Below are 12,122 nucleotides of genomic sequence, written 5' to 3'. Positions count from 1 at the left end.
AAAAAAAAAAAAAGCCAACTTTTAATTGTAACTAACCAAACTGCACGCAGGAACGTCCCTCAACTCAACCACGCAACCCGATAAAACACTCCTGCTCCCGCCAGCCCCAGGGCTCCCGGGGGGCGCCGGAGCACACTGTCCCAAGGCCAGCCGCTCGTCCCGAGGCGGGGTGAGCGAGGGACCGTCCCCTCCTCCCATCATGCTGGGAGCCCCTCCTCCCAGCCTGTCCCCGCCTCAGGCACGGAGACCCCCGGGCACCGTCCAGAAAGCCAGGGCCGGGGCGGCCACCCCCTGCCCTCCTAGCCGGGCAGCCATGCTTCCCTCCAGTCCAGCCGGCTGGGCATCCCGGCGCCCCGGGCAGGGAATAAATAAAACGCGCACTAGAGAGCCGCGCCGGCCGCGGGCTCCGCAGCGCGAGTCACAGCGGGGGGCGCGGCCTCAGAAGACGCGCTCGAACTCCGTCTGGTTGGTGGTGGTGGGGTTGCGGCTCTGGTTGGTCGCCTGCTGGGTGATCTGGCTGCCCTTCCGGCGCGGGGGCGCCAGGTACTCGAACATGGACGTCAGGTGGGTGGACAGCATGCCCTTGAGGTCCGACGGCATGGGGTCGGACCAGAAGAAGTCGTGGTTGAGGGCGTCGTCGCTGTCGATGCGCTGGGCGGGGTCCAGCACCAGCAGCTTGTCGATGAGGTCCAGCGCGTAGGGGTCGCGCACGTACGCCTTGAGCCTGTCCTTGACCTTCCGCTTCTGGCCCTTCACCAGGTCCAGCTTCTCGAACAGCTCGTACTTGTCCACGTTCGGCCATACCTGCGAGGGGCGGGGAGGGAGGCCGTCGGGCGGGCGTGCGGCCTGGCCGCTGGTCAGCACCCAAAGGGATTCCAACAGCAGCTCCACACGGGTGCTCTGGGAGCGCCCCGGGATGGGGACCCGACCCCTCCACGTGGCATCAGAGGCATCGGCCACGAAACAGTTGGTGCCAGAGCCCATGCGGCTCCAAGAGGCAGGCCCCGCCCCTCTGCAGCCTCTCGACCCATCACTCCTCCAAGGCTCCTGTCCGTCAGTCCTCCCAGGGCCCCCTGTCCGTCAGTCCTCCCAGGCCCCCTGTCCGTCACTCCTCCCAGGCCCCCTGTCCGTCAGTCCTCCCAGGCCCCCATCCGCCAGTCCTCCCAGGGCCCCTGTCCGTCAGTCCTCCCAGGCCCCCCGTCCGCCAGTCCTCCAGGCCCCCGTCCGTCATTCCTCCCAGGCCCCCGTCCGTCATTCCTCCCAGGCCCCCGTCCGCCAGTCCTCCCAGGCCCCCTGTCCGCCAGTCCTCCCAGGCCCCCTGTCCGCCAGTCCTCCCAGGCCCCCTGTCCGCCAGTCCTCCCAGGCCCCCGTCCGTCACTCCTCCCGGCGCCCGGCAGCTCGGCCACGCACGCACCTCAGGAGTGATGGAGCCGCAGAGCTGGCTGATGAGCGCGAGCTGGTGCTGCTCTGTGTTCCCCTGCATGATGGGGCTGCGGGTCCACATCTCCGCCATGATGCACCCGGCACCCCACAGGTCGATGGGGGGGCCGTAGTCCCGCTCCCCTGGGAACAAGAGCGCAGCAGGGGGCCCCTTGAGCCGTGGCCCCGGGAGGCTCGGAGCCCCGGGGCAGGTGGTTCAAGAAGCCCAGGCAGGTGCCTGGCCCCTGCCCAGCCTCAGCCTGCTCCAGGGCCTCACCCAGCAGCAGCTCCGGGGGCCGGTACCAGAGCGTCACCACGCGGTTGGTGTAGCGGTTGGGCTGGCTGTTCTTGGCCAGGCTGAAGGCCCGGGCCAGCCCGAAGTCGGCCAGCTTGAGGACCCCGTCCCGGGTGATGAGCACGTTGGCAGCCTTCATGTCCCTGTGCAGGATCTGCAGAGCAGAGCGCTCAGCGGGGGGCCCCCCCGCGGCCCCCGCCCCGCCCACCTTGTTCCTGTGGATGTAGTAGAGGGCGCTCAGCGGCCCCCCTGGCCCTGCCCCCGCCCACCTTGTTCCTGTGGATGTAGTAGAGGGCGCTCAGCGGCCCCCCCGCGGCCCCGCCCCGCCCCCCTTGTTCCTGTGGATGTAGTAGAGCCCGTTCAGCGGCCCCTCCCCCGCGGCCCCGCCCCGCCCCAGGCCCCGCCCCCCTTGTTCCTGTGGATGTAGTAGAGGGCGCTCAGCGGCCCCCCCCCCCCAGGCCGCGGCCCCGCCCCCGCCCACCTTGTTCCTGTGGGTGTAGTAGAGGGCGCTCAGCGGCCCCCCGCGGCCCCGCCCCCTCCCCGCCCACCTTGTTCCTGTGGATGTAGTAGAGCCCGTTCAGCGGCCCCCCCCCGCGGCCCCGCCCCGCCCCCGCCCCGCCCACCTTGTTCCTGTGGATGTAGTAGAGGGCGCTCAGCGGCCCCCCCGGCCCCGCCCCCGCCGGCCCCGCCCCGCCCCCTCCCCGCCCACCTTGTTCCTGTGGATGTAGTAGAGCCCGTTGAGCAGCATCTGCATCACCCTCTTGATCTCAGACAGCGTGAACTTGACCAAGACGTTGCTGAGCAGCCCCGCGAGGTCGTGCTCGCAGAAGTCGAACACCAGGTAGATGCTGCCCTTGCAGCGGTTATAGGGAGAGGCTGAGGGAGAGAGGGGTCAGGACACCCCCGCCCCCCCGCGCCCGCTCAGGCCGGCCGGCCGAGCAGGCAGGGCCCTGGCCCCCGGCCGCCCGCACCTTTGGTCCGGCAGATCTCGATCAGGTTCACCACGTTCTCGTGCTTCAGCAGCTGCAGGATCTTGATCTCCCGCAGGGCCGTGATGGGGAACTGGGGGAGGGGAGGGGAGGGGGGCCGTGAGCAGGGGGGCCGTGATGGGGAACTGGGGGAGGGGAGGGGGAGGGGGCCGTGAGCAGGGGGGCCGTGATGGGGAACTGGGGGAGGGGAGGGGAGGGGGGCCGTGAGCAGGGGGGCCGTGATGGGGAACTGGGGGAGGGGAGGGGGGCGTGAGCAGGGGGGCCGTGATGGGGAACTGGGGGAGGGGAGGGGGAGGGGAGCCGTGAGCAGGGGGGCCGTGATGGGGAACTGGGGGAGGGGAGGGGGAGGGGAGCCGTGAGCAGGGGGGCCGTGATGGGGAACTGGGGGAGGGGAGGGGGGCGTGAGCAGGGGGGCCGTGATGGGGAACTGGGGGAGGGGGCTGTGAGCAGGGGGGGCCGTGATGGGGAACTGGGGGAGGGGAGGGGGGCGTGAGCAGGGGGGCCGTGATGGGGAACTGGGGGAGGGGAGGGGGGCCGTGAGCAGGGGGGGCCGTGATGGGGAACTGGGGGAGGGGAGGGTAGGGGGCCGTGAGCAGGGGGGGCCGTGATGGGGAACTGGGGGAGGGGAGGGGGGCGTGAGCAGGGGGGCCGTGATGGGGAACTGGGGGAGGGGAGGGTAGGGGGCCGTGAGCAGGGGGGGCCGTGATGGGGAACTGGGGGAGGGGAGGGGAGGGGGGGCGTGATGGGGAACGTGGAGGGGGGAGCCGTGAGCAGGGGGGCCGTGATGGGGAACTGGGGGGCAGGGGAGGGGAGCCGTGAGCAGTGGGGGCCGTGATGGGGAACTGGGGGGCAGGGGAGGGGAGCTGTGAGCAGGGGGGCCGTGATGGGGAACTGGGGGGACAGGGAGGGGAGCCGTGAGCAGTGGGGGCCGTGATGGGGAACTGGGGGGACGGGGAGGGGAGCCGTGAGCAGGGGGGCCGTGATGGGGAACTGGGGGGGAGGGGAGGGGAGCCGTGAGCAGGGGGGCCATGGCAGGCCGTGATGGGGAATGTGGGGGGGGAGGGGAGTCATGAGCAGGGGGGCCGTGATGGAGAACTGGGGAAGGGGAGCCATGAGCGGGGGGGGGGGGCCGTGATGGGGAACGGGGGGGGGGGCCATGAGCAGGGGGGCCATGGCAGGGCCGTGATGGGGAACGGGGGGGGGGAGAGGGAGGGGAGCTGTGAGCAGGGGCGGGGCTGTGATGGGGAACTGGGGGGGGAGGGGAGGCGTGAGCAGGGGGGGCCATGAGCAGGGGGCCATGGCAGGGCCGTGATAGGGAACGGGGCGGGGGGGGGAGCCGTGAGCAGGGGGGCCGTGATGGGGAACTGGGGGGGGGAGTGGGAGGGGAGCCGTGAGGGGGGGCATGATGGGGAACGGGGGGGGGGGGGGAGCCGTGAGCAGAGGGCCCATGGCAGGGCCGTGATGGGGAACGGGGGGGGGGGGAGCCGTGAGCAGAGGGCCCATGGCAGGGCCGTGATGGGGAACGGGGGGGGGGGGAGCGGTGAGCAGGGGGGCCGTGATGTGGAACTGGGGGGGAGGGGAACCATGGGGAACTGGGGGGGGGAACCATGAGCAGGGGGGGCATGATGGGGAACGGGGGGGGGGAGCCATGAGCAGAGGGCCCATGGCAGGGCCGTGATGGGGAACTGGGAGGACGGGGGCAGGGGGGCCGTGAGTGGGGGGTGGGCGCCATGGCTGGAGCACAGGGGTGAGAGCAGCGGGCCCATCTCAGGAGCCGGTCTGAGCCCAGGACCGGGGACAGCCATCGGCGGAAACACCTCACAGTGTCGAGCTGCGAGGCCCGGCGGCGAGCAGGGCGGGGGCTGCCTGGGGGGGCAGCGCTGTCAGCCGCCCGCCCCGCGTCAAAATCCCTTTGAAGAACCACGTGCGCGTTTTCCCTTCCAATTAAACAAGATGGAAACTCAGAGGCTGAAAGGCTTCCGAACGCTCTGCGCGGACGCCAGGGCAGGCGTGAGCTCCCCACCGGCCCAGCCGCCGTTCCAGGAGAGAACCAGGCTGAGCCCGGGCCAGATGCCTCGCAGCATTTCCGAGGCCACCACAAACTCGATCTCAGCCCGGGACTGCCCGGGGACGCACGGAGCCCAGCGCGGGGCAGCCCGGCCGCCCGGGGACGCACGGAGCCCGGCACGGGGCAGCGCGCAGCCCGGCCGCCCGGGGACGCACGGAGCCCGGCGCGGGGCAGCCCGGCCGCCCGGGGACGCACGGAGCCCGGCGCAGGGCAGCCCGGCCGCCCGGGGACGCACGGAGCCCGGCGCGGGGCAGCCCGGCCGCCCGGCCCGTACTCACCCCCTCCTTCTCGTTCTCCATCAGCACTTTCTTCAGAGCCACCTTCTGGCCAGTCTGGCGGTGCTTGGCCTTAAACACCTCCCTGCAGGCCGACAGGGAGACCCTAGAGCTCACCCGCCGGGTTCCGCAGCGCCCGCCCGCCCCTCCCCCGCGACAGGAGGGGCGGCTCCGGGTGGGGCCGGGGCCCGGGCCGCGCGAGCCGCGCCCCTGCCGCCCGGCACCTGCAGGCTCCCTCCGGGCCCCGGCGTGCACCCCCCGGCCCCTTCTCTCCCCGGAGGCTCGCGGAACATCGCTGCGCTCACAGGCCCCGCTCTGCAGCCCCTCCTAGCGCCCCCCCAACACCGGCCTCAAGCTCCTCCCCGCCCGCCGGCGCCGCGCGGCCTAGCGAGACCAGGGCACAAGCCGAGGAGTCGGCGGCCGCCCGACCTCCTCTGGCCGGGCCCCGGACGTCCCGACGTCGGCCCCGAGGGGTGCAGGCCCAGAGCTCCCGGCCCCTTGGGGCCTAGCCTTACCCAAAGGTGCCTTGGCCGATCTTAGCCAGCTTCTCGTATTTGGTCACTTCATCGCAAAACGGGCACTCCACCGAGTCGTACTGCTTTGCCATGGCCGCTTCCAGCGCGCCGCCGCCGCCGCCGCCGCCGCCCCCCGCCGCAGCCGCCGCCGCTCCCGCCCCGGGCCCTGCAGCCGCGCTCCAGGCCCCTCCGCGGCCGCGCCACTTCCGCTTCCACGGCCACTTCCGGCCTCGCGGCGCCGACCCCGCCTCTTCCGCCCGCCGCCCGCCGCCAGGCCCCCTGGGACTTGTAGTTCCCGGGAGGCCAGGGGGAGCCGGAGCTGCAGAGGCGCCGCCGCCGCCGCCGCTGCCCCCGCCGCCGCCGCCGCCCGTGCTGGCGGCTGCCCCGATCGGGGGCGCCGGGAGCCGGGGCGCTGGGGCTGGGGCTCGGGGCGGTGCGTCCCGCTGCATCGGCCCAGGCCGCCGCTGCTGCCGAAGCTGCTGCAGCCGCTCGGGCGCCCGATCCGGGGCCAGCCGCAGTGCCCTGCTCCTCCTCCTCCGACGGCGCCGCCTCCGCCGGGCTGCGCTGGGCGGCGGGCGAGGGGGGGCCGCCCCCGAGCCGCGGCCTGGGGGCTCCCTGGCCGGGGCTCGGGCCCGGGGCTGCCGGGCGAGGGGGCGAGACGCGGAGAGCCGACAAGGAGGCGGCCGGAGAGCCCAGGAGGGGGCGCGTTATGAAGGGGGAGGCGCCCCGGCCTCGCCCTCCCCTCCCCCTCTGCCCGCCCCCTCCCTCCGCCCACCCTCCGCGGCCGCACCTGCCGCCGCCGCCGCCGCCGCCGCCGCCTGCCCGCCCGCTCGCTGTCGGCCGGCCGCCCTCGGCGCGTCACCGCCCGCGGCCCCTCCTCTGTCTTCGGAGGTGGGGCCCCGCGCTCCACACCTGGCTGCGGGGCGCCCTGCCGCGTGCCTCAGTTTACCCCCACTGCCGGCTGCCGCGCGGGGCCCTCGGCTCCGAGCGCTCCCCCAAAGGCGGAGGCAAGAGGCGCCCAGGGAGCGAGAACCACCCCCGCCGCCGCCGCCGCCGCCGCCCCCGGCCCCGGCCGCCCGCCGTTGACATGGCAACCGACAGCCGCCAGGGGGCGCGGCGACACTGGCGGCGGCTTCGAGCCAGGCCCGGTCCTCTGGAGCCTCGCCCCCCACCCCACCCCCGTTCTCCGGGAGGAAGGGTCGAGACCCCGACGAGCTGCGCCGGAGCTGAGGGACCTGGGGTCGGTACTCGCAAAAGCACCTAACGTGTATGTCTGCTCAGGGAGTGCTGGCCATTCCTGCCGAATCCTGAGTGCACGGCGACCCATTTTACAGAGGAGGACGTTGAGGCCCGGGGTGTTAGCCCTTGTCACCAAGTGACAGAGCTGGGGTCCGGACCCATCGGCCTGAACCTGAAGCCTTCTAACCCACGCCACTGCAGGCCTGCTGTCCCGGCACAGGCACCAAGCCCGCCATCCACCTGGCGCCCCTCCTGTCCCCGCCCCTGCCCGCATCCCACCCACTCTCTCTCCCTCTGTCTCCCTCTCCTCTCTCTCTCCCTCTCTCCCTCTCTCTTCCTCCCTCCCTCTCTTCCTCTCTTCCTCTCCCTCCCTCTCTTCCTCTCTCCCTCTCCCTCCCTCTCTCCCTCTCTCTCCCTCCCTCCCTCCCTCTCTCTCTCTCTCCCTCCCTCCCTCTCTCCCTCTCTCCTTCCCTGTTTCCCTCTCTCCTCCCTCTCTTCTCTCTCTCTCTCTCCTTCTTTCTCTCTCCCTCTCTTTCCCTCTCCTTCTTTCTCTCTCCCTCTCTCTCTCTTTCCCTCTCTCCCTCTCCCTATTTCCCTCTCTCCTTCTCCCTCTCTCCTTCTCTCTCTCTCTCTCTCTCTCTCTCTCTCTCTCTCTCCCCTCAGGCCCCAGGAGCTCTGCCCAACGAGCAGCCCCCAGCAGAACTGGCTTTTGTGCCTCAGCTGCTCCCCTTGTCCCCTCCCCTCCCCCTCTGCCCTCTGCGTGGCTCCTGAGCTCCCCAGGCTGGCCTGCCTGCCTGCCTGCCTGCTGTCTCCCTCCCAGCCAGGATGCATGCTGCAACTCCACCATCTACCATCTCCTGTTTAAAATCCCGAGTGTGGGGCCAGCGTGTAAAGCTGCCACCTGGGATGCCAGCATCCCATGTGGTCGCCAGTTCAAGTCCCGGCTGCTCCACTTCCGATCCAGCTCCCTGCTGATGGCCTGGGAAAGCAGTGGGAAGATGGCCCAGGTGCTTGGGCCCCTGCCGTGCACATGGGAGCCTCAAATGAAGCTCTTGGCTCCTGGCTCAGATCCGCCGTACAGCCATGGGGGAGTGAACCGGCAGATGGAAGATCTCTCTCCTTCTCTCTGTAACTCTGACTTTCAAATAAATAAATATAAGTAAATAATTCTTAGAAAAGCCTGAGTGTGACATTCGAGGCTGTGGCCACGCAACTCCCCCTGGTTTCCGGCTCCCCAGGCTTCCGGCTCCCATGGTCCCCCCTCCCTGGCCTCTGTGCTAGGAGCCCTTAGGTTACCCCAAAGCTCCTGCCCCCACCGCGGTGACCCTGGAGTCTGGGGAGGGCCCTGGGCTCCAGGCAGCTGAGCCATGTGGGAGAGTGGTCTGAGCCGGCTCCAGGGGCTCTCACTCAGGCCCTTGAGCTGGTGCCATGTTCACCTTCAGTGCCGAAGGACAAACAGCCGGCCAGGGGGCGCCAGCATTCGAGCCGGGCAGGAGCTTCTCCAAGTCCTGACCCTGCTCACTGGCCTGGAAGCTCCCCCCACCCCGTGACAGGTGGGAGGGGACAGCAGCAGGGAGGGTTCTGGCGTGGCTGGGGTGGCCTCACCCGACACTTGCAGCTGGGGCGCCCAGCGTGTTTCGCACGAGCCCTCCCACGGTCACATCCTGTGGGCAGAGGCCTCAGCTCCAGTTCCGGCGCCGCTGTCACCGCCACCTCCCCATCCCTGGTCTGAACCTTGACATCCGCCAGTCACTTCCCCTTGGGGCCCTCGCGGGGGTGTGGGGAGGGCAGGAGCAGGCAAGAGTCCTTCGTCACGCGCTGCCCAGGCCCCGGGGCCCCAGGTCAGCACGGCTGGCAGAGCCCAGGTGGGGGCAGAAGCAAAGGAACCGATTCTGTGTTGCTGGCTGGAGGGGAGTGCCTCCTGCTTCCTGTGACACCAGCTGCTCCACTTCCGGCCCAGCTCCCTGCAGGTGCACCTGGGAGAGCAGCAGGAGGCCCAGTGCTAGGAACCCCACCCACCGACGTGGGAGACCCCGATGGATTCCAAGCCCCTGGTTTTAGCCTGGCCCAGCCATGGCTGTCGCAGGCATCTGGGGAGTGAGCCAGTGGGTAGATCCCTCTTTCTCTCTTTCTCCCCTTCTCTCCCCTCCCTCTCTCTCCCTTACAGACAAATAAATCTTTATGTAAAGAGTCAATGGGTGTCGACTGACCGACCGGGCGTGAAGTCTCTGGTTCTGCTGTGGTTGAAGAACTAGGGAACCTGAGGCATGGACTAGGAGAAGGAGCCTGCATTCGACCCTACACCTTAGTTGGATCCTTAAGAGGAACAGAGGAGGGTGGGGCATCTGGAGGGGGCGGGGCTCCCCGACTAGGCGCCCGAGGGCACTGGCCCGTACCTCGCAGTACTGCGCATGCGTCTGGAGCACCTGTGCCGTGCCTGGCCCCGTGCGAACAGGTGCCCTCCCTCTGAAACCTCTCAGGTGGCTGTGACCCGGCCCAAGTGACAGAAGAGGTTCAGAGCGACGACGTGGCGGCCCAGGGCCACACAGCAGGGGAGCTGTGGAGCAGGGACTCAAAGCCAAGGGCACCAGGTCAAGCCCGAGGAGAGAATTCACGGTGCACCTGCAGTACAGCCCCACACAGCAGGGGCCAGCGGGGTGGGCAAGGCCCCGACCCTGCCCGGGAAACCCGCGGTCTATTTGGGACACACACATGAAGGCAACCGTGAGTGACGCGTGACGCTCCAAGTGGCAACGTCTCCTCTCCCTGCCACAAGGGAGAGGTTGTTCCTCCGTTTACCGCCTGCTCCCACCCACGTAACTTACCATGTGTGGAAATTAGCGGGAGCCAACAGCACCTTAATGTAGCCAGCCCGCCGGCCACTACAGCCGGGCAGCACAGCCCAGGGCGACAGCGCGGCTGCCCGGCGTCTGCGCCCAGCACCACACATTGCGAGCCAGGAAAACATCCCAATCCCAGCCTCGCCACGTCTGGGATCTCCCGAATGTGCGTGGAAGATCCCAGATGGGACCATCACTCCCTGGGGCGAAAGAGGCTGGGAGAGATGACCCGGGCGGGGACCGAACTCAGCTTTGCCTGGGCCAATGCCTTTGACTGTGAAGAGCCCAGTGCCTGAGGGTCCCTCCCTTGCCTTCTGCGAGCCCCCCAGTGTGAGACAAGGGGGTCCCCCAGAGTGATTGAGTGGCAGGCAGTGGCGTGCTGGTGTCTGGCGTGGGGCCAGGCGAGGCCAAGGCCTGAGGGTGGGGGTGGGGGAAGCCCTCGGGGGTTCAGGCCCACAGACAGAGCCTGGCTGGGCTGGCCTCCAGGCCAGGCGAGGAGGGCCCGCGGTACAGCCACCGGCCAGCAGGTCTCCAGCCGCACGCCCAACGGCCACTTGAGACTGCACAAAGCAGCCTCTGAGCTCAGTGGAGCCACCACACTGAGCCCCATTCATGGAGCCAGGGACGCCAGCAGCTGCCTGGACGCCCCGGGCCAACGGTAGCACCGGCCCTGGTGGTGACGAGGCGCCTCTGCCAGGGCCACGCAGCCTCGGCCCATGCCAGGCGCCTGCCTGCCGGGCGTCCCTGGCCTGGGCTGCTCTGCCGCTCGCCTATACACCTGTCCCTCAGCCACAACAGCCGGGGCTTTCGGGTCCACAGTGTGCTGCCCTCCCTGCAGCCCCAGGAAAGAGAGCCGTCGTCACCCCATTTCACAGGAAAGGAAACGGAGCCGAGAGGCCACATCTCTCAGGCGGGGTGGGGATGGGGGGGAGGCCTGGCCAGGATCCCGCCCTCTGCCCTGCACTAGCAAGGCCCCTCCCCCGCTTCTAACAACAACCAGGAGATGGGAAGGGGAGCCAGTGTGGGAGTTAGGACGCTGGTTGTCTGTCCATCTGACGGCTGGGTTCTTTAGCCTCTGTTTGCCCGTCTGTGAAATGGGGGAGTAGCAGGATTTGAGTCTCATGTCTTTTTAGATTCAGTCGGTGACCTGTGGAAGCTTCCAGCTGCACACCTGGCACACTGTGAGTGCTTGGAGCAAGGGGCTGTGGTTGGGCCCTCCTCTTCCCAGTCCCTGGCCCGGAAACCCTATCCTTTCGTGAGAACCCTGCGCAGGCCCCTGCTGCCGTGGTCTCCTGGCCCTGGGCTGCTCTCCACCCGCCACGAAATTCAGCTGGACTCTTCCCCCAAAGGCATGGGAGTCCGCAGCACCTCAGGCCGCAGGGCTCCGCAAGTCCAGTTCTGGGGGGCGTGGCTTGAGGGCTGAGGAAGGGTGCGCCCCTCGCTCCCTCCCTCATAGCCCCAGCAGCCAGGCATCCGCAGGCAGATGGGATCTGAAGCCCCTGCTCCGGCAGCCTCCCAACCCCAGCAGCTGCTGACACGCCCCCTGCAGGTGTCCTGGATGGCCGGCGGGAGGGCTACACTTGCTCATCCTGTCCCGCCCACCGGGCACACGCCCAAGCAGGGTGATGTGTGACCCAGTCTGTGCCCCAACCCACTGTGGTCCTGGGGAAGCCCCCCTTGTCCGCTGTGCCTCGGGGTCCTCATGTCTGACCCGCAGGCTGGGTGGACCAAATTCTTCCCTGTCGCATCCAGCTTGTAAAAGGGTAAGCACGCCTTGGCAGGCTCCGGAGTGCTGGGCCCTGGCAGGTGGGCATGCGAGCCCCTGCTCCCAGATAGGAAACCGAGGGACCGGGAGAGGAGCTGCCTAGTCCAAGGTCACACAGTGACAGAGCTGGACTTGGCTTCGGTGCTGCGCTGTCCATCTCCTGGGTCCCCGGCTCTGAACAAACCACCCTGGTGGGTGTTGGACCTTGCAGTGAAACCCCACCTTGTGGTATCTGGCTCCGGCTGCTGAGTCTGGCTTCCCAGCGAACCCTGGGAGGCAGGGTAATAGCTCCAATGACCAGGTCCCTGCCGCCCAGGTGGGGGACCTGGGTTGAGTCCCCGGCTCCCAGCTTCCGTCCCTCGACCAGCGGGGGAGTGACCCAGTGATGGGAGCCCTCCCTCTGTCTGCCTCTCAAATACAGAAACAGATAACCAACTAACTTCAACAGACGACACTGCCCTGCAGGGGGCCTGTCCCCTCTCCTTCCCAGCCTGTGAGCCAGCCCCCCAACAGCTGCTGGCAGGTCCCCAGGGGCCCCCGGTCCAGTGGGCTCCATTCCCAGAGCCTGTGGTTTGCTCCTCAGCCCTCCCAGGTCCCGCGGGCTTGCGGACTGCACCCTGCCCCTGCTGCCTGCCGAGGCCTGGGGACTGGGGGAGGCCCCAGCCCCCGCCCCCTGTGGCGAGGGTAAGGGAGGGTGGGGCTGGTTTAAAAATACAC

At 69.4% G+C, this 12,122-nt stretch overlaps 1 protein-coding gene across 1 annotated transcript; it reads right to left on the bottom strand.

The window, feature by feature from the left end:
- Nucleotides 1-6,322, bottom strand: CDK9 (cyclin dependent kinase 9). Its single transcript, XM_070057141.2, has 7 exons — nucleotides 5,562-6,322; nucleotides 5,050-5,131; nucleotides 2,686-2,776; nucleotides 2,424-2,590; nucleotides 1,697-1,868; nucleotides 1,415-1,563; nucleotides 1-804 (listed from the first exon to the last, which is right to left on the bottom strand). The coding sequence occupies exons 1-7, from the start codon at nucleotides 6,008-6,010 to the stop codon at nucleotides 439-441; spliced, it is 1,476 nt and encodes a 491-aa protein (XP_069913242.1). The 5' UTR covers nucleotides 6,011-6,322; the 3' UTR covers nucleotides 1-438.
- Nucleotides 6,323-12,122: the final 5,800 nt, after the last annotated feature.

Source organism: Oryctolagus cuniculus, chromosome 1, assembly GCF_051225735.1.
Source record: "Oryctolagus cuniculus isolate XC-2025 breed Fujian yellow rabbit chromosome 1, ASM5122573v1, whole genome shotgun sequence".
Lineage (NCBI taxonomy): Eukaryota > Metazoa > Chordata > Mammalia > Lagomorpha > Leporidae > Oryctolagus > Oryctolagus cuniculus.
This window is presented reverse-complemented; position numbering and strand designations above follow the sequence as displayed.